Source organism: Echeneis naucrates, chromosome 19 (genome assembly GCF_900963305.1).
Source record: "Echeneis naucrates chromosome 19, fEcheNa1.1, whole genome shotgun sequence".
NCBI lineage: Eukaryota > Metazoa > Chordata > Actinopteri > Carangiformes > Echeneidae > Echeneis > Echeneis naucrates.
Window position 1 is genome coordinate 8,755,613 of NC_042529.1, and position 22,116 is coordinate 8,777,728.

The 22,116-nt window shown below is 39.2% G+C and overlaps 3 protein-coding genes across 4 annotated transcripts; 2 read left to right on the forward strand and 1 right to left on the reverse strand.

Moving 5' to 3' along the window:
- The first annotated feature begins 5,235 nt into the window (after nucleotides 1–5,235).
- Nucleotides 5,236–7,390, forward strand: LOC115060300 (progestin and adipoQ receptor family member 4-like). The gene is made up of 3 exons (XM_029528184.1): nucleotides 5,236–5,401; nucleotides 6,387–6,605; nucleotides 6,957–7,390. The coding sequence occupies exons 1-3, from the start codon at nucleotides 5,236–5,238 to the stop codon at nucleotides 7,388–7,390; spliced, it is 819 nt and encodes a 272-aa protein (XP_029384044.1).
- A 453-nt stretch (nucleotides 7,391–7,843) lies between these two features.
- pelo (pelota mRNA surveillance and ribosome rescue factor) lies at nucleotides 7,844–13,268 on the reverse strand. Its single transcript, XM_029528169.1, has 13 exons — nucleotides 13,053–13,268; nucleotides 12,548–12,640; nucleotides 11,864–12,014; nucleotides 11,403–11,493; nucleotides 10,276–10,439; nucleotides 10,040–10,100; nucleotides 9,603–9,764; nucleotides 9,457–9,503; nucleotides 9,287–9,360; nucleotides 9,123–9,194; nucleotides 8,834–8,908; nucleotides 8,715–8,746; nucleotides 7,844–8,321 (listed from the first exon to the last, which is right to left on the reverse strand). Exons 1-13 carry the CDS (start codon nucleotides 13,091–13,093, stop codon nucleotides 8,230–8,232), a joined length of 1,155 nt encoding a protein of 384 aa, XP_029384029.1. The 5' UTR covers nucleotides 13,094–13,268; the 3' UTR covers nucleotides 7,844–8,229.
- Nucleotides 13,269–13,617: 349 nt separating this feature from the next.
- Nucleotides 13,618–19,849, forward strand: ppp1cab (protein phosphatase 1, catalytic subunit, alpha isozyme b). Of its 2 annotated transcripts, XM_029528178.1 has the most exons (7): nucleotides 13,619–14,023; nucleotides 15,177–15,308; nucleotides 16,012–16,242; nucleotides 16,872–16,976; nucleotides 18,087–18,310; nucleotides 18,704–18,838; nucleotides 18,960–19,849. In XM_029528178.1, exons 1-7 carry the CDS (start codon nucleotides 13,969–13,971, stop codon nucleotides 19,053–19,055), a joined length of 978 nt encoding a protein of 325 aa, XP_029384038.1. In that variant the 5' UTR covers nucleotides 13,619–13,968; the 3' UTR covers nucleotides 19,056–19,849. The 2 variants fall into 2 exon arrangements, with proteins under 2 accessions (XP_029384039.1, XP_029384038.1); XM_029528179.1 differs by lacking the exon at nucleotides 15,177–15,308 and having other exon boundaries at nucleotides 13,618–14,023.
- Nucleotides 19,850–22,116: the final 2,267 nt, after the last annotated feature.

The following is a 22,116-nucleotide window of genomic DNA, read 5'->3' on the forward strand; positions in this document are numbered from 1 at the left end:
TAAACTTACTTTCGATCTGAATGCTTTGTTTATCCAAAGGTTATGGAGGTGGAAGCTACACTGTCCCTGGACACAGTAATGGAGCTGGTAATATTTCACTAAAATCATACAGAAGAAGAATATGCTCCAACATTTTCTTGGTCTTTTGCTTTCACAGAAAATTTTGATTAGATATCATCTATCTGACTTGTAGGTAGATATCTTTAAGCAGGGAGACACAAGAAACCTTCCTGAATGTATTTTCAGAGAAATTCATCACAGCACAGTAAGAACTAGGCTTTTGGTATATTGGTTTGCTTTCAGGTTACGGGCAAGGTGCATACCTTGGAGCTGGATACAGAAACGGAAACTTGTATGGAGGTGATTATATTTTGTTATGAACTTAGTCTGAATTTGAATGCTGAAAAAACCCTGTCTGTACAGTTTTACTGAAATGCTACAATTTTTCTCAGGAAAAGCAGGTGTGGGTGACGCAGGCAAATCCAAACCAGGTAGCTTTCTAGGTTAACAGACATAATCTACTAGAATTTACTATCAGGCTGAGTCGTAGATGACATATGCCCATATAGCATGTATTTTGTTTGTGTATTAAGTTATTTGATGGGTTTTTTACAGGGTATGGAAATGGCTACAGTGCTGGTGTACAGCCTGACTATGCAAGTAAGTAACATCATATAATCAACAATAACAATTTTCTTTGAATCACAGTGAAAGTTCAGATATTTCCTTCTCTTAGGTGTTGGCCAGGGCGTATCCACTGCTGATGCCAAATCAGGTATGACAGAGGTGGACAGTGAATATTCATTTAAAGAAAAAGATGAACAAGACAATGACAGTGAAACAGTAATTGTTTGCTGCTGTTGCTACAGTTGGTGCCGGACAGATTCCTTACAATGGAGCCCTCATGGTTCCTGCTGGACTAGATGGTAAGAACACACCAACAGAAAAAATGTGTGTGGGGAATTTTTATTTTAGACAACTACTTTCAGTAGTTATGCAATTTAAAAATATCGTAATCTGAAAAAGCATATGTATGTTTATTTTAAATTGTAAAAGTGTGATGTGATACACGTTTTTTTTTTGTTTTGTTTGCTTTGTACTTGTGCAGGTATTAGTCAGTTTGAGCCTCAATCTGCTGGCCTTAGTCCAAATGGAAAATTGGGTGGGAAGTATGGTGGTAGGTATAAGTAACACAATGTGAAAAGGCTCTAATATTAGAACTTAGGAAACATCTTTGACAATATTAAAAGCAGTAGATTGAATCTAAACCAGCTTCCAATGTTATAGGTACTGGTGGCTTTCCTTTCAGTGGTCAGACACTTGGAATAGATGCAAAGAAGTCAAATGCGAAGTATGGTGAGTCCTTGTTTGTATTCAATCAGTGCTCTTCAATAATGCTTGGGGAAGAGAAGGGACTTATCTTTATGGGCGAATAGATTCCTCTCTCACCTTGATTAGTAATGCTAAATATCTTTAAGAAAGAGCCTTCCTCGTTGATCATTTGCCAGTCAACTCACTGCCTTGCTCACTCTGATTTAGGCATTGGTGGGTTGCAGTATGGAAGACAGCCCCCCAGCACAGGAGCCAATGGTGCAGGAAAGTATGGTATGTCCGTGCTACTGCAAAGCAAAACGTTGCCATTTAAGAAGCTCTCCAGCCTGTTAAGAATAGCTAAAGCATGTACAGTGTGTACAGTTTCTATCTGTCAATTCTATTCAGGATATGGTGGCGGACTGTATGGACCTGCAAGTGCTGGAAAATCATCTGGAAAATATGGTGAGAATCAGAAATCTACCGTAACCACGATGGCATAAAATTGAACTGCATTACAAAATAAAGTTCCATACCAAACCAAACATCTCTTGCTGGCCTATTGGTTTTATCCTCTGTAGGGTGTATTACAAAGGTCTTGACCATCCTTAGTTACTAATCATCATATTACTTCAAAATACTTCCAGGTAGTCTTTGTACCAGCACTGCATTTGCACCCACAAGGCAAGTCCATTTGAAGAGGTCATGTGATCTGTTTTCTCTTCATCTCTACTCAGGATATGGCGGTTCTCCCAGCGGTGGACAACTTCTTGGTCTTGGCAATAATGGAAATATAGCTGGCAAATATGGTAAGTGATTAGCTCAGCTGTGTCGCACAGAAAGTTCATCTCATTAACTTTAGTGTATTTGTGCTGCAGGTTATGGAAGAATGCCTTATGAAGCTCAACCAGCTGCTTTGGGTGCTGAAGCCAAATCTGCTGGGAAATATGGTAAAAGCCTTTTCGGCAAATATATATATATATATATAGAGAAGATTTATTTTATGGTAAATGCCTTTGTCTACAATTTTAGCCGGCTACTGGAGTCAGCTCCAACTCTCACTCAGAAAGCAACTATGTTTCAGCCATGAAACCACAGACCAGCTGGTCTTGTTGGGACATGCTCAAGCCTGTGAACACAGTATGGAAGTATTACTATTCAATGTATTCTGTTGTTGTTATCATCATAGTAATCTCTTTTCAGGTCTGGCTGGGTCACAGTATCAGTCTGAACCTCTTGGACTTGGACATAATGAGAAATTGACAAACACATATGGTGAGATTCAGCAAACACATCTGACCTTTAAATGTCACGTGTTCATTCATTTGGTTTTATTTACTATAAATGTTTGGCTGTTTCCCACTAAGGTGGCAGTGAAGTTCCTTATGCACAAGCTCTTGGATTAGGGGGCGAAGCAAAGTCTTCTGGGAAATATGGTACTTCCTTACGTGTTTTTGTTTTTATCGCCTTGTCAATCTTTTTTTGTACTCTGCATTTATGAAATGTTTTTTGAATGATTTTACTTCATGCTTTACAGGCAACCAGGGAGTGTACCTTGAATCTCCCTCAGAAGGCAGATCTGTTGGAGAATATGGTATTTTCATTGATATCATCATTGATAATGTTTAATTGATCCACCAATTTATAAATGTGCAAGTATTTATGCAAATAATTATAGTAATTTTAGTTTTTTTGCCTTAAACAGGTGCAGCTGGTTTATCATATGAGCCACTGCCTTTGGAGACAGACTTAGCTGGAAAATCCTATGGTGCGTCAGGTAAAGAGGTTTCTTTTTCAGATCCACAGCACAAATAAACCCCAGTCTCATCTCATCTGTTTTTCTCCTGACCTCTTAGTGAAGGGGGACATACCTACTCCAGCTCATGCAGTCGAAGATAGAGGGATGTCTGTCGATAGATATGGTAAGAATAGTGTTCATTCCTCCTACTGTTGTTGGTTGTGGCTACATTGATTTCTGAGAAATGTTACACTTGCTTTTGTCACTTTCAGAAAACGTGGGATATATAAATGGACGTGTGCAGCCTGAAGGTTAAACTTGCAACACAAGTTTTATTACTTATAGCTCCATTAGTAATAAAAACACCAGTGACTGTATTTTTCCTTCCTCTGTAGCTGTTGCATTCCCTGCAGCTCCCACTCCCAGCCCATCCTTGGCCTACCCCTCTGTCCCATCCTATTTGCCTGCTGAGTCCCCAGTCACAGCTGATGTGGTGCTTGGAGCTGGCGGTGAAGGCCTGTCTGATCCAGCGGGCGCCGCCAGCCTCGGCCTTGATTCTGCAGCCGCCACAGAGGCACATGGAGCAGTTGATGTGTCTGAGCAACCTGATGACCTGCTACTACAACAGCTGCCACGTCAGATACACATTCAGCAGCAACTCAAACTGCATTTGCACCCACAAGGCAAGTCCTGGAACCAAAATCACTTTTAGCCAGGTCACTTAAGAGTAATGTGGAAAGTAGAAACAGAAGATGAACAAAAAAAAAAAAAAGAGAATACAATTCACAATTTCCCTCATGATAAATATAGTTTCTATCTATCATTTAATTCAAAATGACAAACTTCACCAAGAAACATGGAAGATAATCCTGAAGGAGACTGTAAGATGGCTTTAAACTAATGTTATCAATGTAAATAGCATTAGAACATGATCTTTTTTTTTAAACTTGTCTAACACTTTGCATTGTTTCCTTTTTTTCTTCAGCAGCAAAAGATGGAAAATATGATTTGAATGGCTTCTTTGGGAATAGTGGCTATCAAGGTAGGAGGAAACTTGTACTAAAGTTTAGTTCACTGTGATGATTGCACAATATTCCTCAACCATGCAACTCATCTTTGAACCTTCTTTTTCCCTCTCTACAGGTTAACTGTGCTGACCACAATGAAGCATAACCTCTTTCTCTGCCATTGTATATTGATTTTGATTGTTTCATAAGTGTACATGATTTTTTTTTTTTTTTTTTTTTTTTCTGTTTCGTCAACTAGTCCTGGTAGCCATATGTTTGTGTTTAGAGATAAAACATTTCAGCATTGTGAAGTATCACGTTTTAGTGTGAGTCTTTATATCTTCTGCGTTACTTTTTTGTCCTGCACTTACTCTTCACCGTACAGAAAAGAGGTGGTTGTTCAAGAAATAGTTTGGTTGCTGCATGTTTTCAATTATCTAATTGAATCTGTTAGTTTTGTCAACTCATTTTATTTCTATACAACCTAATTCAGTCTAATTTATTTTGCACAGGAAAGGTTTGTTTTTTTTCTACTTGTGACAAGCATCTGTTTATTATTGTACAGTATTTGATTGATTAAAACTATCAAAGATCCCAATTGTGAAGATACTGCTTGCTTATAATTATCAATTTTTATGTTACACAAAAAGCAAAGTCCACTTAATACATTTCAATGTGCATTATAAGGAATTAGCAGTGGAAATAAATTAGATGCATTAAGAAAAGTAACCACCTCCTAGGTGTAACGATCCTCCTATCATCTTTCAGCAGCGCAGTTGTAAAATGAGTGTGGGTAAGAATGTGTGTAAAGTACAATATGGAAAATACAGAATTTGTCTGTTCGGGATGAAGTTGAGGTGTATGTGTGTTTGTGAGTTATGAGCTACGACAAGGAGCAGCTGCGGCATTGCACGTGGCTTTTTGTGAGGATTACTCCAGCTTAGGAGTAAGAACTGTATGCTGATTGGTCCTACTGAAAGCGTGCCACTTGGCCAGCTAAACAGGTTGCTTGCTTGGAATTACACCTGTCCAAATAATGCATTTCAGGGACCAGAGTGTCCAGCTAGATGTGGTCATGACTGCTGTGGTGTTATGAATGTGGCCTCTTTTAGGATGTAGGTGTAATGAGGAACCTCTACTGTCAAATAAATGTAAGGAAACTGGCTGCAGGAAGTAGTGATGGTGCTTTACAAAGGACCGCGGCTGTTGGACTTTGCAAAGACCCCTCCACACCTCCAGTTCAACAAATATGTCCTGACGGGTTACAGACCAGTGTCGACGGCTCAAGAGTGCCTCAGGAGCCTCTTCTACATGCACAATGAGCTGGGGAATATTTACACTCATGGTAAGTCCAGAGTTGAGCAGTGCACTGAATTTGCTTTTAGCTGGTTCTTTCTTTGGGATTCCACCAAGTGTCAGTGTTGGCTTGTGCTAACTGTAGAAACATCATTAGAGGTGTTCCTGACGCCATCTGAATTACCTTTAAAATAAACACACACATGCAATAATATTTTCTCCTTGGACCAAGTTGACCCACTCAGGGTATATACGACCATAATTGGTTGCAAATGGCCCCTACTCTCACTTGTAGCCCGCTAAGAACACTTGACAAGGCTGAGTAATGAGGATATGGGGTATTAGCTGTAATCCGCCCTGGGAATCCCTGCCCTGGAAATATCCTGCTGTTAACTAGGCCTTTACAGCTATGTTTTACCCGCCACTTTTCAGCTACAAATACAATACGTATTTTAGGCAAGGCATCTTGGTAACACAAGTTTACATAAGAGATGTAGCTGCAGAATTTCAGTTAATGTATTTTTTATTTAATCCCTTTTAATATGAGACTTTTGAATTCTAAGTTGGCATAAGTTGTGAACACATAAAGATGGAAACTGAACTGTGCATGACCCAAAACCTGCACAGCCTTGAACCCCAGTAGGCCTCGTCTTCATGCTCTGTTTTCACCTTGTCTGTCCTTTAAGATCATTAAGTCTAACACTCTTACTGAAGGGAAATGAAGGGTATTAGTTTAAGAGCATTGGTCAGGTATCCTCAGCGTATGCAGCCAACAGCCATACACACAACACTTATTAAAATTCTGCATAATGTAATAAATCATTTTAATGGCAGTGATTATATATAATTTCAGACAAGATATCACCAAGATTAACTAAGTGAACATCTGCATTCACACAGCAAACTTCAATGAGACTTTTGGACAAAGCGATTCAAGTTGTTTTGCTCTTTTGAGTCCAAATGCACTGCAAAAATATTTACATTTTCATTTTCTCTCTTTGTCCTCTCAACTTTTTGCCTTCCCGTCTCCTCAGGCATCCCTTTTTTCCTCTTCTTGGTGCTACTGCCTTTCAGGATTCCCTGGACGGAGGTGGAAAGCATTTGGATCTGTGTGGTCCATTATCTGGCCTGTCTCTGCCCCACTGTAGGGTCGGTGGTCTACCATGTGTTTATGAACCATGTGGGAGGAGAACATGTGTATGACACCCTGCTCTCCCTGGACATGTTTGGGGTCTGTCTGGTTAACACCCTTGGTAGGTTGCTGGATTTTTAAAATTACTCCCAGATAACAAGAAGTGTTGACCAAGTTGTTCTTAAGTTAAAATTACTTTCTCAAATAATATTTCCAAGTTCTTTGATTATGCAAGGTCAGGACTTAAAGTGTATTTTCATTTCATTTAAATGTTTTTGCTTTCAAGTCCCAAATGAAGTCTGCAGAGATTCAGGCCAAGTCAAATCCCATTTTTGTGATTTTAAAGTCAGACTCAATTCAAAGTTTCAAATCTGCGTGTTTTTCTAATAACCCTCACATAAACTATGTCAATGTCTGTCTTGGTTTCGATGAACACGGGATTTATTGCAACATCCTTCCGTTTTCTCTTCAGGTGCACTTCCCATCATTCACATCACCCTACTCTGCTACCCATCTGTGCAACAGGTCACCATGCTGGCCTACATCCTCCTGTCAACCTACGGGATCTACTGTGCCACCACAGCACGCACCAACGTCCTGCGCCTGCGAGCGTTTGTCTGGCAGGCTTTGTTCCGGTTCAGCCTCTTCCTGTTCCGGGTGTATGGCAGTGGGGTGGGCAGCCCCAACTCCCTGCGCCTCTTTGTTATCATGGACACACTGGCTGTACTGGGAGGGCTGGTCAACATCATTCAGATCCCTGAGCGCTTCAGCCCGGGCCTCTTTGACAACTGGGGCAACAGCCACCAAATAATGCATGTGATGGTCATTTGCTCGATTGTCTATTTGCACTGGGGCACACTGGAGGATTTAGCCTGGATTAAAACTTACCAGTGTCCCACTGAGTGAGGCCAAGTGTTACAGCACAAACACACACAGTCAAGGCTCCACTGCCAGAGGGGAGATTTAGAAATCACTGGGGCAAATGGAGTGTGAGAAAAAAGGCAAGCTGTTTGAAAATGCACTTTAGTCCTAGCTGCTGAAATCCTTCACAAGGGAAGTTTAGAATTTGACATTTTACCCGAGAACAAGAGGAAGTTTCAGTGTTGTAAACAGTGTAAAAAAACTGTGGCGCTCAGATATATCAGATTAAAAATCCTGAGAATACTTGATTTCTAGTTTGTTGAAATTTGGAGATTGAAACTTTGGAGTTATATTACCCATGACGAAAATAGTTTTTAAAAGGAAATGCAATATCTGTAATTATATTTAATAAATTCTATATTTTTACATGTCATTTCACTTTCTATTTCATTCATGGGTGATGAGAATTTGTGACAAAATGAAATAACACAAGCGGAGCAATGCTTATGTTGTTTAATTGCAAGAAAGATATACTGTATATACACATGGAAAGAAAAATACTTTCTTTCTGTTGCTAGATGTGACTAAAAACTAATACAGTTTTCTTTTGAAACTTGGCAACAAATTACATTCTTTTGATTGGCATTTTTAGAAAGCTGCGCTCTTTGATGTTTGCTGAACATGCACCTTTGCAAAGATGCCATCACCTTAAATCAACTGCATCTAACTATGTATAATAATGGATATTTTAGAAAAACGTGTTAATATTGCAGAGGTGGAATAGACAGGCCATAAGAGCAGCTTAATAATTTCATATTGCAGAATTAACACATTGTGTCATCTGCAATGATGGATGATTTTTCTCTGTGGTCCAATTCTGTGGCTCAATCATCATCTGAGCTGTCGTCCTCGGGCTCGGATAGGTCGGCGATGGGAAACCGCAAGATGGCCGCCACTCCGCTCAGCTGAGTCAATTCTAAAGAGAAAGTTGACAAATCAATTGGTGATAACATGGCTAGTAAACAGGCAGATATAATGTCTAATAGAAGAAGAGGAGAGAGTGTAGATGTAGTTGAGCAGTCCTTCACTTTCTAAACAGAGGATGTCACCAATAAAGACACAGTCAGATCTTTACTCAATGCGTAGAGTCGTGATTTCAGTATGCTGAAATGATAGCAGTAAATTCCTCTTTTCTCACAGGCATAAAATAAATGCTGCTTTGACAGAATGATGATCTCATTTTTAAAAGCTATTCACATCATTACACATTCATGATTATTAATGATATTAAGTTATTTTTTTAAAAAAGCTTTAAATGTTTTTATATTCATTATTAATTAATAAAAACCTGAAAGATTTTATAACTCACGTTCACCAGACACATGAAGGCTTGAAAATATTCTGCATGAAATAAACAGAAAATTAGTCACAATCTTTTTACTTCGGTAAAAGATATTCTGCCATCATCGTTTCAAAGATAGTTGGTACCTGACGTTCCCACCGTTGTCTCGCACACTGTCCACCAGCCTAACGTAGCGACTCCTGGTGGGGACATCCTGATGTCTGAACGTGCATACAGAGAAAAATAGAGTTTTAAGGTGATGTTATTCAGAGGTTTGTGTTTGTATAATGATGGCACAGTCCAGGAGTAAACTGTTAGAAATGCTTAGTTGTTGCTGCTGAACATGTATTCCAACTGCAACCAGTTTATTCAGCAATGTCTGTAAAAACCAACACCTGCAGCCTCGACTTCTAGACATCATGTCTTGATACATACCTGAACAGCTTATCACTTATCAGCAAAGTGTCAATTGCAAGGGCATCAGCAGCTTTCTCAATATGGGCCAGACTGTGAAAATGCAAAGATGCAAAGGTTGTTTGATCACCAGAGTCAATAAACAAAGCTTCTGTAGGTCAGTGCCTGTGTATAGATTCACTCACCCATAGAAAGCTCTGTCAGGTTCATGTTGGAGCATTTTGTAGAAATCTTCCAGAGCTTTCACCTCTCCTGCTGCCTGAATATCACAAGTTAAAAAAGTCACTTTTGTGTGTTGTTATTTACAAGATGAGCTACATCACAAAACTAACCACTCATGTGGTGCATTGTTCACCTTGGTATCTGAAAGCCTACTTGTCACGGTGGGATCAGAGAGGATTTCTGCAAAATAACAACACACAAATGTAATTTTTTATCCTGTGGCAAAATTTTATGTTTTTTGCAACATTTTTTTTTTTCATCAAATCCACCAGGTCATACCTTTGAGTGAGTACTTATGACCTGATGATGAATGGACCAGCATGAATTTGGGCCGATTCTCTAGCAGAACCTTGTTGTCCTGTCGCACTGCCTCTTTAAAGAGGTAGGTGATGAACTGGTCCCTCACAAACCCTGGACTGGCAATCAGAATGCACTTTACCACTAGTGGAAGGGTAAGGGAGAGACATCAAAGTCTGAATATTTGTCAAGTTTGATTTCTTGAAATAGATAACAGATTCCCTTGTATTTTTTTACATTCTTGACTTTTACTTCTCTTTACTTTATCATCGTTGCCACACACCCATAGTGATGCCATTAAGTAGAGGATAAAGTAATATATGTGACAGGAGGAACAAACTAAAAAAGGAGAAGGGTGTAATGCAAAACAGGAACATACAATATTTGTTCATGTAGTAGTGTTAATACAGAAACCCTACCATCAAAATTAATGTGGCGAAGAATTGCCTGCATTACAGCCTCATAGAACCTCTCCAACGCCTGTGAACAGAGAAAAACGTGGATACGTGAAATAGCATTAATTGTTTGTGTGTGTTTATGTATATATCTAGCTGTATTCCTTCCTCTCTAGCATACTTCTTAGATTGAGCGTGGTCAGTGTGACACTAGCTGATTTACTGAAATACAAGAGTGAGTTTTCTGTGCACTGTGTTACCTTCTCATGCTGTGTGCAGCTTCCCCTTCTCTTGCGAGGAATTGTGACCTCCACTTTCGCACGAAGCAGGGTCATGGCAGGGGTCACCAGCACCAAGTTGGCCAGACCCTCCTGCATTACCACAGCTGCTACATCTGCCTTCTGGGTTGCATCACACGCCTGCTCTAAAGGGTCAAGAAAACAACAAGTCGATGGGAAAGTCTTGCAGTTATGAACAAAAGTGTTACTCCTGATTTCTTATCAGTTATTTTATTTTAGTAGCTATGGAATTAGTATTTAACAATGTAGTTATGTTGAGATATTGTGAATAATTTCAGATACATTTTAATTAATGTGGTGACACAGCAGCTATGACTCAGTGGCTCACCACTCTTTTAAATGCATGAATGCCATCTGTCAGATGTGAAAGTCCCTCCTGTTTCTTCATCGTCTGTTTCCAAGGCAACATGCTTTCATTGTTGGTTATGTAAATAAATGAACAAGAGGACTGCATTTTCTCTAGAAGTCACCCTGCCAATCAGGGTATGCAGACACAATTAGCTTTGATACATTTAGTTATCATGTGGGGATTGTTTTCTGGAAAAGCAAGCATCAGCTTTAAGACAGGGGTATAATTCGCAGACAAGCATACCGTAAACTCCTCCCACATATTAGATTCTCAACACTGTAAACTGTCAAAACTATCCTTAATGTTCAACCTGTCCAAGCATTTTCTTTGCACTCCCTGTGCTCTTTTAACCACACTGGCTCACTTCACAATTACTTATCTGACAGAGACAAAAAATATCTGTGATGTGTCCGAATCAAGATGTGATGCATAACTGCAGCAGTAAAACTAAATATACTGTCCAGAAACATCTGCATGAACAGTTACCCAGAGACATTAAAGTTCGTAATCTTGTCCAAATATCTAAATGTGCTTCTTCTGAAAGCACATCCAGAGTGAAAAAAACCCTTACATGCAGGAAACTAAGGATGAGATTTAGGCAGCTTTATGTGCAGTGGCGTAAACCCATTGTGGGCTGATCTGCATTTATGAAGTGTGAGCTGAGGCAAACCAAACACAGGAAAGAGACAAATTGACAAATTGAACTAAATGAACAAAGTAAATACTAACAGCTGCTTACCAATTCTATCCAGCACAACACTGTCCCAGCTCTTTTTAGCCAGAGTGAACTTCCTGTTAAGCTCAAGCTCAATTGTGTGGTAAGCCCCCATCTGAAGAGTGAAGAACACAAGATAACTATAACATAACACTGGGTAGTAAAATAATAATAATAATAATAATAATCCTACAACTGGGAAGAGAGATTACACTGGAGTGTGATACATTGGTTATTCTTACTCCTCAGACCTTTGCACCAGAAAAACTTTAAACTAGTTCTGGTTATGGTAATAAATACAGATAGTGTGTGTCTGTTCCTTAAACTGTGTTTAAAAAACAGAGTAAAGCTGACTGTTTATCAGTTTAAATATGTAAATTTCAATCTTAACGTCACTCATTTTATTGATGTAATAACTGCATCACTGTAAAACGTCTACAAATATAAAAAGGCTACATATGTCAGGCTATATCAACATCTCAGACCTTGACATACTGGTTCTCCTCTATGTTGGTGCCCTTAACTCTCAGCTGGCAGGCCTGGGTGTCAAAGTCGATCGTCTCCACACATATAGTAAGAGTAGTGCGAACTCTGGAGCTGCCAACGCTTCCTGTAGTGGACTCTGTCTGCACCTTCCTGTAAGGACAAGTGATATGGATTTGAGCTGTGTGTCTAAAGACCAGTTGTGTGTAAAAAAAACAGACAAACATACATTTTATACTAGTGCTGGGTTGTAGCAAGACATTCTTTGGTACTACAGCTAAATCAAGAGCAGTTGGGAAACCATATAGTGAATAAGGCTATTGGATATATAGTGGGGAATTTAAGGAGAGAAGTAAATTTGTTTCGCCATCTACATCGACTTTGCACAAACCTGTTAAATTTGACCGAGCATGACTGAAGTAGATTTGAAATACTTACAGCAATGAAACTTCAAGAAAGAAATATATTACTATCTACATTTCAGATCTGTAGCTGGCTGTATATGAATGAACTGATAGATGCTAAGCTTTGTGTGCATACAAATGCACACCTCAACTGTTCTGATAGATGAATCATTGTAGATTTTATAATGACATCTTTCTAGCTAAGTTTAATTTATCAAGAGCACAAAGCCCACGAACTGCTCCACAGGGCTAGTCATACAATCGAGCGCTGACACTGCTTACCTGATAGTGGAAGCTCTCAAGCTGTCTCCCACTTGCAGCAGGTTGTAGGTGTGCCACATATCCTCTGCCTCCTCTGGCATCAGAGTCACCTGACTGAAGAAATGGAAATGTACACAACCCATAAACCAGCTTCTTAACAGTTTCACTTTTGTTAGTGAAAAGACAAGTGTGATTTTGATCAGACGTTGTTAAATTTTACATAGAATCTGGCTGTCGGTAGCAGAATTAGTGCAGGAGCACGATGGAGAATACAACAGTTTTATTTTGTCTACTCGCTTCTGCATCAACACAATAGCACAAGGTCTTATATTGTTTTCTATCTAGTGTTACCAGTGATATATGTGAACATCCGTGCTAAGAGAAAACTTCCCGCTTCTTTGCTGATACAGGCTAAAATAACTCACATATGGACATTTCCTACGACTAAAATGACACATGTAGAGTCAGCTGTGAAGTGACATGCTGGTTAGCTTGCTAACATTAGCAAGCCGAACCAGCCACTCACCCGGCATTATCTTTTTCAATGTCTTTATGGATCAGCTTCATTGTTGAATAGTTATATGATAACCTAAAAAAATATCACGATCGTAAAATAAAGATTTTCTCGTTGATCCGACTTGGGGTCATGTTTATGTTGCAGTAAACTAGCAGACTAGCTAAGCCATCTCAGCTCCGGGATGAATCACTCGGTGAGTGTTGCCAGGCGCTGGGTCATTACGTCATTTCGTCAACTCTTCCCATCTTGGTCACTTCCGTGGGTGTCGCTCGACTGCGCAACAAATACAGAGCAAAAAAACACTTATATTTCACCAAGTAATGGGAAAAAGATGTGTGTACTGCATCTTTTTGATGACGCTGGGCGTTTAGGACGAACAAAATGGCAAATACATCCGATAATAGTTGTCATTTTTACATTGTGATTTAAGATAAGTAAATACTGACAGACGTTGGGAACAGCCAATAGAGTTAAATAATGGGCGCAGTAAATACGCCCACTGCTAGAACTGACCAATAGAAATGCGAGAACAGTCAGGCCACTTCCGTTCATCCTGGCTTTGAGCTAACGCTCATCTAGCCTTTTTTTTGTCGATGGCATGGTGCTACTATCTACAGCAGAAACAGCCTTCACACGCGAAAATATAAAAACTTAATGTAAATTTTGGATATGTAGTGGGGAAAACAGCTGACTAATGCTAATTTCTGAAGTACATGTCAGCCATCAAATTTTCAACAGTCCAGCATCCAGCCTCAAATTGTGAGGTTGCCAATTCTGCCCCAAGGTTAGCAAGCTAGCGGGCTAACGATAGCCGATTAACGCTAAACTAGTTGAGCTAACGGTTACTCGGTAGCTTGTAAACAGTTACGACGTTTTGAGTTCGCCGAAGTTGTTAGAAAACCGACGAGAATAGTAGAGAAATAGCATGGCAGAAGCCGACAAGTTGAACATCGACTCCATCATACAGCGTCTGCTGGAAGGTAAGAATGTTTCGTTCGATATTTATTCACCGAGGTAGCCATCTTAGCTAACAGGAGGCTAGACAACGGTAGACACCTCTGCTACGTTACTCAGTGTAGTTCACCACTGCCTCTATTTAACTAAACACAAAGATCTCAATTGTGTAGACTGTGTTTATCAAATTGAGGTTTGTAGTTCCCACTTGCCTACAATGAGGATGTGTGTTTTTGTTCGTGGCTGTGAGAGTTGGTGCCCATAACCCTGAATAGAGTCAAAATGCGAAGCGACGTGCATCTCATTTGCTGCTAAACTGGAAATCAGAGCATCAAATCTTATTTTTAAAACTCAAAGTCATTAAGTTGTATTGTCTGCGGTATACTGTGAGCCCGTTTCGTTTGCTTTGCCGTTTATTTACATCCACATTTTAAGGCGGGCTCAGAGATGTAATTTCGATGATTCCCCATATCCCAGTGAAACACCTCAGGTGCTATCACGAAGTCATGAGTTGGATTAACACTTACTATTTATAGGACGCAATTAAGCTTTGTATCTGAATAAGTCTCTTCTTTTTTTTTTAAATTGATCTTTGGCTGAATTTTCTGTTTCAGTGTCATTCTCAACACTAATAAGTAACCAAGCATTTCCATGCGAAAGAGAACATCTTTTCTTTCCTCAAAATGTGACAAACATAGCTGTAGAGCTAAATTTTGCTAAGTGGGTTTAAGAGATGAAAATTTGCTATCTGAAGATTAGATTGTTGTTTCTTTGTTGATCATGCCAAATGTGAAAATTACTGCCTGGCTTTGTTTTATGATGGAACTCTTGGAAATTGCCTTTTCTTTTCTTTTCTCTCTTTTTTTTTAATAATAATAATAATTTTTCACTGCAGCTGTTCATATTTTATGTGTTTATTTTGGCCCTGTTGATGTTGTAAATTGAATACTTAACAGTGTCCTAATCCAAATTAACATGTGTGAACTGTTCTGGCAGTCTTGTCATAGTTTTCAAAGAATGTTTCAATTTTGTTCAGATATTAAACTGTAACTATATTGTTGCACACCATTTTTCAGTAGCATTGTTCTGCTTACTTCTCCCTTGCATTACAAATGATAAAGAATAATTATTGGTTCATAGTACATGGTTTCTCACTCTTGTTTAATTTTCCTTTCGCAGTGAAAGGTTCTAGACCTGGCAAAAATGTTCAATTGACAGAGAATGAAATCCGAGGTCTCTGCCTCAAATCCCGAGAGATCTTCCTCAGCCAGCCAATCCTGCTTGAACTTGAGGCGCCCCTCAAGATTTGTGGTGAGGCTTAGTTATGTTCTCTGGAGTCAAGGGAATTCTCAAATGTGGTCAGACATCGTTTACTAACACTCGTGGATGACTGTCACAGCTTAGAGTGCTTGAGTATTATGCAAAAGCCTACTTTCTCATTATGCTGTGCATTCTTACTACCAGATGTTGTAGAATTTGGAAATGGTACTTTAAAATCTTCTTAAAGCAATATGTTTAATCTCACTAGTTAGTAGACAATGCATGGCTGTGACTTTGCCACATAATTACAGAACAGAAGGGGATGATCAGATAATAAAGGCTTGCAAGTGAAGTGCTGTTTTGCGATTCTAGTCTCCTGGGAGTTGCCATCCTCTGTCATACTGCTAATGCTAGTTAATAAGAAATGGTAGTTAAAAAGAACAGCCTGTAAATTTCAGGAACTGGCCAAGGTTTCACTGCATTGCCAATCACCAGCATCCTCACAGTAAGTGCGAGCTTGCTGATTTAAATAATCATTGCATCATCAAAAAAACGAGTCAAACAACAGTAGCGTAACAGATTGTTTATTTGACTATAGATAGCCAATAGTCATATTTAGTGCTGTTGTGAATTTGTGTTGTTGTGCCTCTATCCAAGTCCCTTACCTTTTGTTGTACTCATACACACCCAGCATGGTAATCATAACTTTGACCAACACTGTCATCTCCACGCTAATACTTGTTTTTCTCACCAGGTGATGTCCACGGGCAGTACTATGATCTGCTGAGGCTGTTTGAATATGGAGGCTTTCCACCAGAGAGCAACTACTTGTTCCTGGGGGACTATGTAGACAGAGGCAAACAGTCACTGGAGACCATCTGCCTGTTGCTGGCTTACAAGATCAAATACCCAGAAAACTTCTTTCTGCTAAGAGGGAACCATGAGTGTGCCTCCATTAACAGAATATATGGCTTCTATGATGAGTGTAAGCATGTGACCTGCACAGAGCTACAAGCACAAATTTTTATCAATCTCTAGTACTCTCTATAGTTACCTGCCTGTCTAAAGCTAGAGTCTTGAAGCCTCAGTGTAGTCAAGGTAATACAGTTTGTGAAACTCATCTTCATGCTTATTGAAAATTTTTCAATTGAAAAATAAGAAAAAAGTAACAAATATGGAAATATCAGTTAATAATCAGTTATATTTTGTTATGTGGTAAGATGAACCACACTACTTACGCATTTTTAAATTGTACAATTGATGTAATTTTTTTTTCTTTGAGCTCATTTAATGTTCAGATTTTTCACTTTAATTTGAGTTTATAAATGCAGCTATTTGCTGAACTTGAAAGTTGACACAAACGTGAAAAAAAAAAAAATGTATTTGTTGCAACACTAAAGCTCAACACAGACGTCCTCTCAATTCAACAGGCTTTGGGCTATGGAGCATGATCAGGCAGAATAGGCAGCGGTTAATCACATGCCGTTCTCTGCTAATCACAGCCAGGATTATGTAAAATGTTGCTTATAATGTGATGAAATAGGTGGAGCAGCTGTTAAGATTTTATAGGCCCCAAGATAAGATTATGACCAAGTGGCTGGTTTCTTTCCACAGGTAAGAGACGATACAACATAAAGCTGTGGAAGACTTTCACTGACTGCTTCAACTGTTTGCCTGTCGCAGCCATTGTTGATGAGAAGATCTTCTGTTGCCATGGAGGTATCCTCATCAAACGGTCCATTTGGCTTCAATCCAGAGCTCGCACTAACAACCTCGCCTCTGTACTGTTGTTACTATCAACATAATGGCCAAAGGCCAACAGGACTGTGGGATCTAATTTGTTGTTAGTCTATTTATATTTCCTTTGCCCGCGTCAGTAGACTTTACTTATCAAGCCAGTTTCTAATGGCATTTACTGAAAACAGGGCAAATTCATTATACTGCTATAATAGTTGGCCCTAAATATACATTCATAGTGTTGAAGTGACTGTCTCACCTTTTCATGAATTTGACTGTTTTTAATCATGCAGGCTTTAGAGTGTCGGTTGTTGGAAACAAATAAGTTAAAAGCCTGTAGTAGAGTAAGCTTAACAGTATAATATATATATATAAAATTTTTACTTCTTATGCTGTACTTGCCCAAACAGAAAAGGGCACGTTGAAATGGAACTAAAGGTTCAGACAAAGTGACACCGCCGATCCATTGAATATCTTGTCTCTGAGACATACAAAATATATAAACATGCAGTCACTATCATGTGGGTGGACACCACTGCCTTCTAAAAACGTTTAGTTGAGTTACACATGACAGTGTACACAGAAAAGGTATTTTAAGTCTGGTTAGATGTTCAGCACTTTGTTCTTAAAGCCCTTTCTATCTTGCAATTATAACGCTTGACTTGTATATTTAAAAAAAAAAAGGATTCTGTTCATAATTTACAAACAGGTCTGCACTTCTGTTTGCTTACCATCAGTGTTGGTAAAGGTCAGGACATAAAGTAAACAAGTTTGTAACCTGTTTGTTTACGGTTGGTTGGTTGGTTTTATTTAGTATCTGTGTCTGTCATATTGACCATAGTAAGACATTTGCCAAAACAAATGTCAACTAAACCCAAGACAGCAGAAAATTCTAACATTACTAAAGCTCCCTGTTAGATTAACTCACTCTCTCCTCCTACTGCTAATATTTTACTCAGATTTTCAATAATAAATCCCAAACAAACACCAATTAATTAACCCATCTATCTAAAGACGTTACTGTTGAAGGAATGTCATAGAAATGGAGTGTAAGTTTTCTGCTTTCTAACGTCTAAATGCTTTCCTTGCCAGGACTATCCCCAGACCTCCAGTCTATGGAGCAGGTGCGAAGGGTCATGAGGCCCACTGATGTGCCTGACCAGGGCCTCCTCTGTGACCTGCTGTGGGCTGACCCAGACAAGGATGTGTTGGGCTGGGGTGAGAATGATCGTGGTGTCTCCTTCACTTTTGGTGCTGATGTGGTCACAAAGTTCCTCCACAAACACGATATGGACCTCATTTGTCGGGCCCATCAGGTCAGTACAAGTTAATGGTTCGGAAGTCAAATATGTTGTTCGAACTGGAATTTCACCGTAGGAAATTCAACTAAAGCATGCAAATATATTAAAAGATTAACATGGCATGGCGGTTTAGCATTCACTCATTCACTCACCCCCATTTTTATGGGGGTGAGTGAATGTGTAGTTTTATCCCTGGTTACATTAATAAGTGGCTGGCTGTTACTGGATGTATTTAAAATGGTTTCAGTTTTGTTCCCAATGTACATAACTTTTATATACACAAACCTGTTGGAGGTAAACTAATTGCATCGTGGTTCTTTTTCTCCTCTGATTTATTGTGTTTTATTGTGAGATAAAACAATGTAAACAAAGTAAACTGGCAGTAATCTGTCATGTATCTGTTTTCAGGTGGTTGAGGACGGATATGAGTTCTTTGCAAAGAGGCAGCTGGTGACGCTGTTCTCAGCCCCAAACTACTGTGGTGAGTTCGACAATGCTGGCGCCATGATGAGTGTAGATGAGACCCTCATGTGCTCATTCCAGGTAAGCAAACGACTGGAGGAAAAATCTTATTCTACACAATTCTGGCCTACAAAACCACCAAAATAAATATATTCTTCACTTTATCTTGATGAGTTTTGTCATCTTTGCCTCGCTCTCACAGATTCTCAAACCTGCGGACAAGAAGCTGTTCTATGGTGGTGGAGGGGGAATGGGCTCTGGTCGCCCAGTAACTCCCCCAAGAAAAGCTAAGAAATGACACCAGTAGTTTGCCCTCGACCTCTAACCCATCCCTCCTGCCCTCTCTACCTCTCTTCTCCTTTCTTTCACCAAACAGCCAGAAATCAAACCTATACCCAGGGCTTTTTTCCTTTTTTATCTGTACTTCTTAAAACATTTAATGTTGTCTGAGTGAGTGCGTGCGTGCGCAGATGACAAACGCATCTTGTCTGCCGGTGTGCATTAAAATCATGTGTGCACGTGTACATTTTGTGTGAGAGTATTAGAGATTTATACTTTCTCCTCTCTGCTACCACTCTTCCCGTGGAAAGGTTGAAACCACAGTGTCTGTCTGTACAGTAATTTTGACTGAAAAAGCAGGGTTTGAGAGATAGTGGGAGAAATGCTGGCATGATAAATTTGGCAGCGAACCCTGCCTTCAGGTGGTGTGTGTACTTGTGGAGGGGGGTGTTTTGTTTTCCCTGTCCTCTGTACTGTAAAATCTCAAACACAGGTATGTGCATGTGAGCGTGTGTGTGCATGCAGTGTCTTGCCCCTATCTGAGTGTGATGTCTCGGTATCCTTGAACAGGAAGGAGTATGTCACCTTGTCTCACAAGAGCAAGCACATGCTTACTCACACACTCACACACACACACACACACACACACACACACAAACACATGCATGTGACTCTTCAGATTCATATGAGCCAGAGCTGTAAAAACCCCATACAGTTTAGGTTTGTACAGATTTGATTACTTGAAAGAGATTTTTTGTGAATTCGTTTTGTAGTATTTCATCAAGTTGACCAATAAAGCGAGAATCTGAGCTACACTGGCTACAATGTCATTTCTATTATTTTCATTCCAAGATGTTAACGTGGATTTGTAATTAAAACACCTGCAAATAGCTCTTTTAGGAACAACTAACCAGATACAAAGTACTGTGAGGTGGCTGCTGTCCCTCAGCCTATCTGACCTTACCTAAGAGTTGTCATCTGATGAGTTACATCTCAGATAGATAAAGATGTTGGAAGTCTAAGTAAATATTAAATTCTAACAACAGTGAGATTAAATAAAAACGTTTACCTTCTCCTGCAATGACCGTTTACTGCTGTTTTATTGGTTAGTTTTTATACACAGTAATTTTATTAATATTTTAATCCTAGACGTGTGTTCTTTTACCTTTTTTGGATGAAATACCATACCACAAAATTTCCTCCTTCCACTCTTTTCACTCTGTAATCTGTATGTTATGAGGAAAATGTAAATTCATTTTCTGCTGCAGTAATTGCCTGTCAGTCATTATAATGTCCAGCTGGTATCCACAGGGGGGCAGTGTGGAGCTCATTTGACTCCATGAAGCAAAATCGTTAAGAGCTGTGGAGAACATTGTTTTTCATTACCTCATGGGAATACATTCAGCATTTCAAATAAACTGTAATAATACCAGTCAACAGTTTTTGTGGTTACAACATTGTGTAAATAATCACCCCAGCTAGGTTGTCATCAGTTTAAATATATCTATATTTTTTAATTGAAAACTGCGGGCTGTGTACAAAACTATATCTCCTTTGCCTTCTTCAATCTATATTTATCAAAAAAAGGATCCAATTTCTTTCTTGGGCATTCCTCTGGCTCTTTGCATTCATTCATCTTCCTGTCATCAACACCCTTCTCCAAGACGCTGTGTCCATCATTTTGCTTCTTTTTACAGGACCGGTGAGGGTTGAAGGGTAAAGCTGAAGGGATTGACTGAGGACACAAACATTTTTTAAACTTGTGTTTAAATAGAAATTGATCGTGATTCGCTGCCTTGTAGGAGTCAGTGTTATGAATCAAGTTTAAAAGAAAAAACATAGTTTCATCTGAAATATCCAAGTACTGTCATTGCAAAGCTGCCACAGATATATCTTGGTCATTGGGTGGGTGTTGGGTTCAGCCTCATTCTACAGTGCAGTGCAATCCTCTGTACGTTTATAGGAGGCTGATGAAGATTTAAGGTCACCCGTGGTTTTAAGAGTTAGTTGGTGGATATGTGGTCACAAATTCTTACTGTGGCACTTCCACGGGATTATGTTTCAAAATTTTGTGTTGGTCAGTGACTCCTGAGAACACTGTGTGAGTATTATTAAGGGCCTTTGGAGATAATAATAATAAGAATACAGCTTTGGGTACTAGATCGTGGGAGTCTGTCCAAGTTGTGAGACTATGTGATCCACTCCAGTCACAGCAATCAACCCCAAGATAGTGTCTTGGTTAGACAAGCTTACTTAAAATAGACAAGACATTGAAGATGTCATATATCTCCAAGAGCTCATCTTTCAGATGATACCAAATACCGTACATACTTGTTCATACAGCTATGTTGACCTGAAACACTAAACTGTTGAATTTAAGGTGGGCTATTATGAAGCTCTAGACGGATTTTGTTCATGTGTACACATCCTCCAAAAACAATGAAACCTGTCCAACCGGCTGTATTTTAATGCAATACCGTTGTTGTAACAGATGGACCTGTGTCAGGGTGTGAAGTGTTTTTGTATTGAATGCTTGATGATTCTGACATTAACATTGGACAATTCAATCTAATTTGGATTTTTGTACTTTTGGTTAATTATATGAAAATGAGTTAACTCAATTTAATTTTACTGTTAATGAAATAACTTTAAGTAAAGGTAAAAATAATCATCAACAGAGTAGATACACTGTGTATCTATTGAAAAACAGCTTCAGCGGTGAGTAAAAAATGTTAAATTGTTGAGCATGCCCTTGTGATTGGTTCGAAAATTGGGGAACACAGAAATGTCCCATCCAATGTCATTCATAAAAGAAGAGATCCTGAGCCCATAAACAAAGCATGACTGTTGTAACTAAGTAAAAGTGCAGCTGTTTCCTCAAAAAGGTAATTGAAAAGTATTTCCAATCAATATGAAGTCAAAATTTCACTTGACTGTAAACATGTAAAGTAAATTTTACTTATTGCGGCCGCCCCCTGCCATTCAAACTAAAGTAGAAATAACTTCTCTGCAGTCTCAAAATAGAAATTCCTCTTGTGGCAGCTGAGTAAAATCGGAGTTTGTCTGATCCAGTGAGGTGA

What these genes read in the sequence shown, in the direction of transcription:
- LOC115060300 (XM_029528184.1), top strand. Translation starts at nt 5,236, where the DNA reads ATGGTGCTTTACAAAGGACCGCGGCTGTTGGACTTTGCAAAGACCCCT. An exon ending in GGGGAATATTTACACTCATG is followed by an intron (nt 5,402 to 6,386) that starts GTAAGTCCAGAG and finishes CCGTCTCCTCAG; the next exon opens with GCATCCCTTTTTTCCTCTTC. An exon ending in CTGTCTGGTTAACACCCTTG is followed by an intron (nt 6,606 to 6,956) that starts GTAGGTTGCTGG and finishes TTTTCTCTTCAG; the next exon opens with GTGCACTTCCCATCATTCAC.
- pelo (XM_029528169.1), bottom strand. Translation starts at nt 13,093, where the DNA reads ATGAAGCTGATCCATAAAGACATTGAAAAAGATAATGCCGG. An exon ending in AGGAGAACCAGTATGTCAAG is followed by an intron (nt 11,494 to 11,863) that starts GTCTGAGATGTT and finishes TTCACTCTTCAG; the next exon opens with ATGGGGGCTTACCACACAAT. An exon ending in CCTGACAGAGCTTTCTATGG is followed by an intron (nt 9,195 to 9,286) that starts GTGAGTGAATCT and finishes GCATTTTCACAG; the next exon opens with TCTGGCCCATATTGAGAAAG.
- ppp1cab (XM_029528178.1), top strand. Translation starts at nt 13,969, where the DNA reads ATGGCAGAAGCCGACAAGTTGAACATCGACTCCATCATACAGCGTCTG. An exon ending in GATCTTCTGTTGCCATGGAG is followed by an intron (nt 16,977 to 18,086) that starts GTATCCTCATCA and finishes TTTCCTTGCCAG; the next exon opens with GACTATCCCCAGACCTCCAG. An exon ending in CCCTCATGTGCTCATTCCAG is followed by an intron (nt 18,839 to 18,959) that starts GTAAGCAAACGA and finishes TCGCTCTCACAG; the next exon opens with ATTCTCAAACCTGCGGACAA.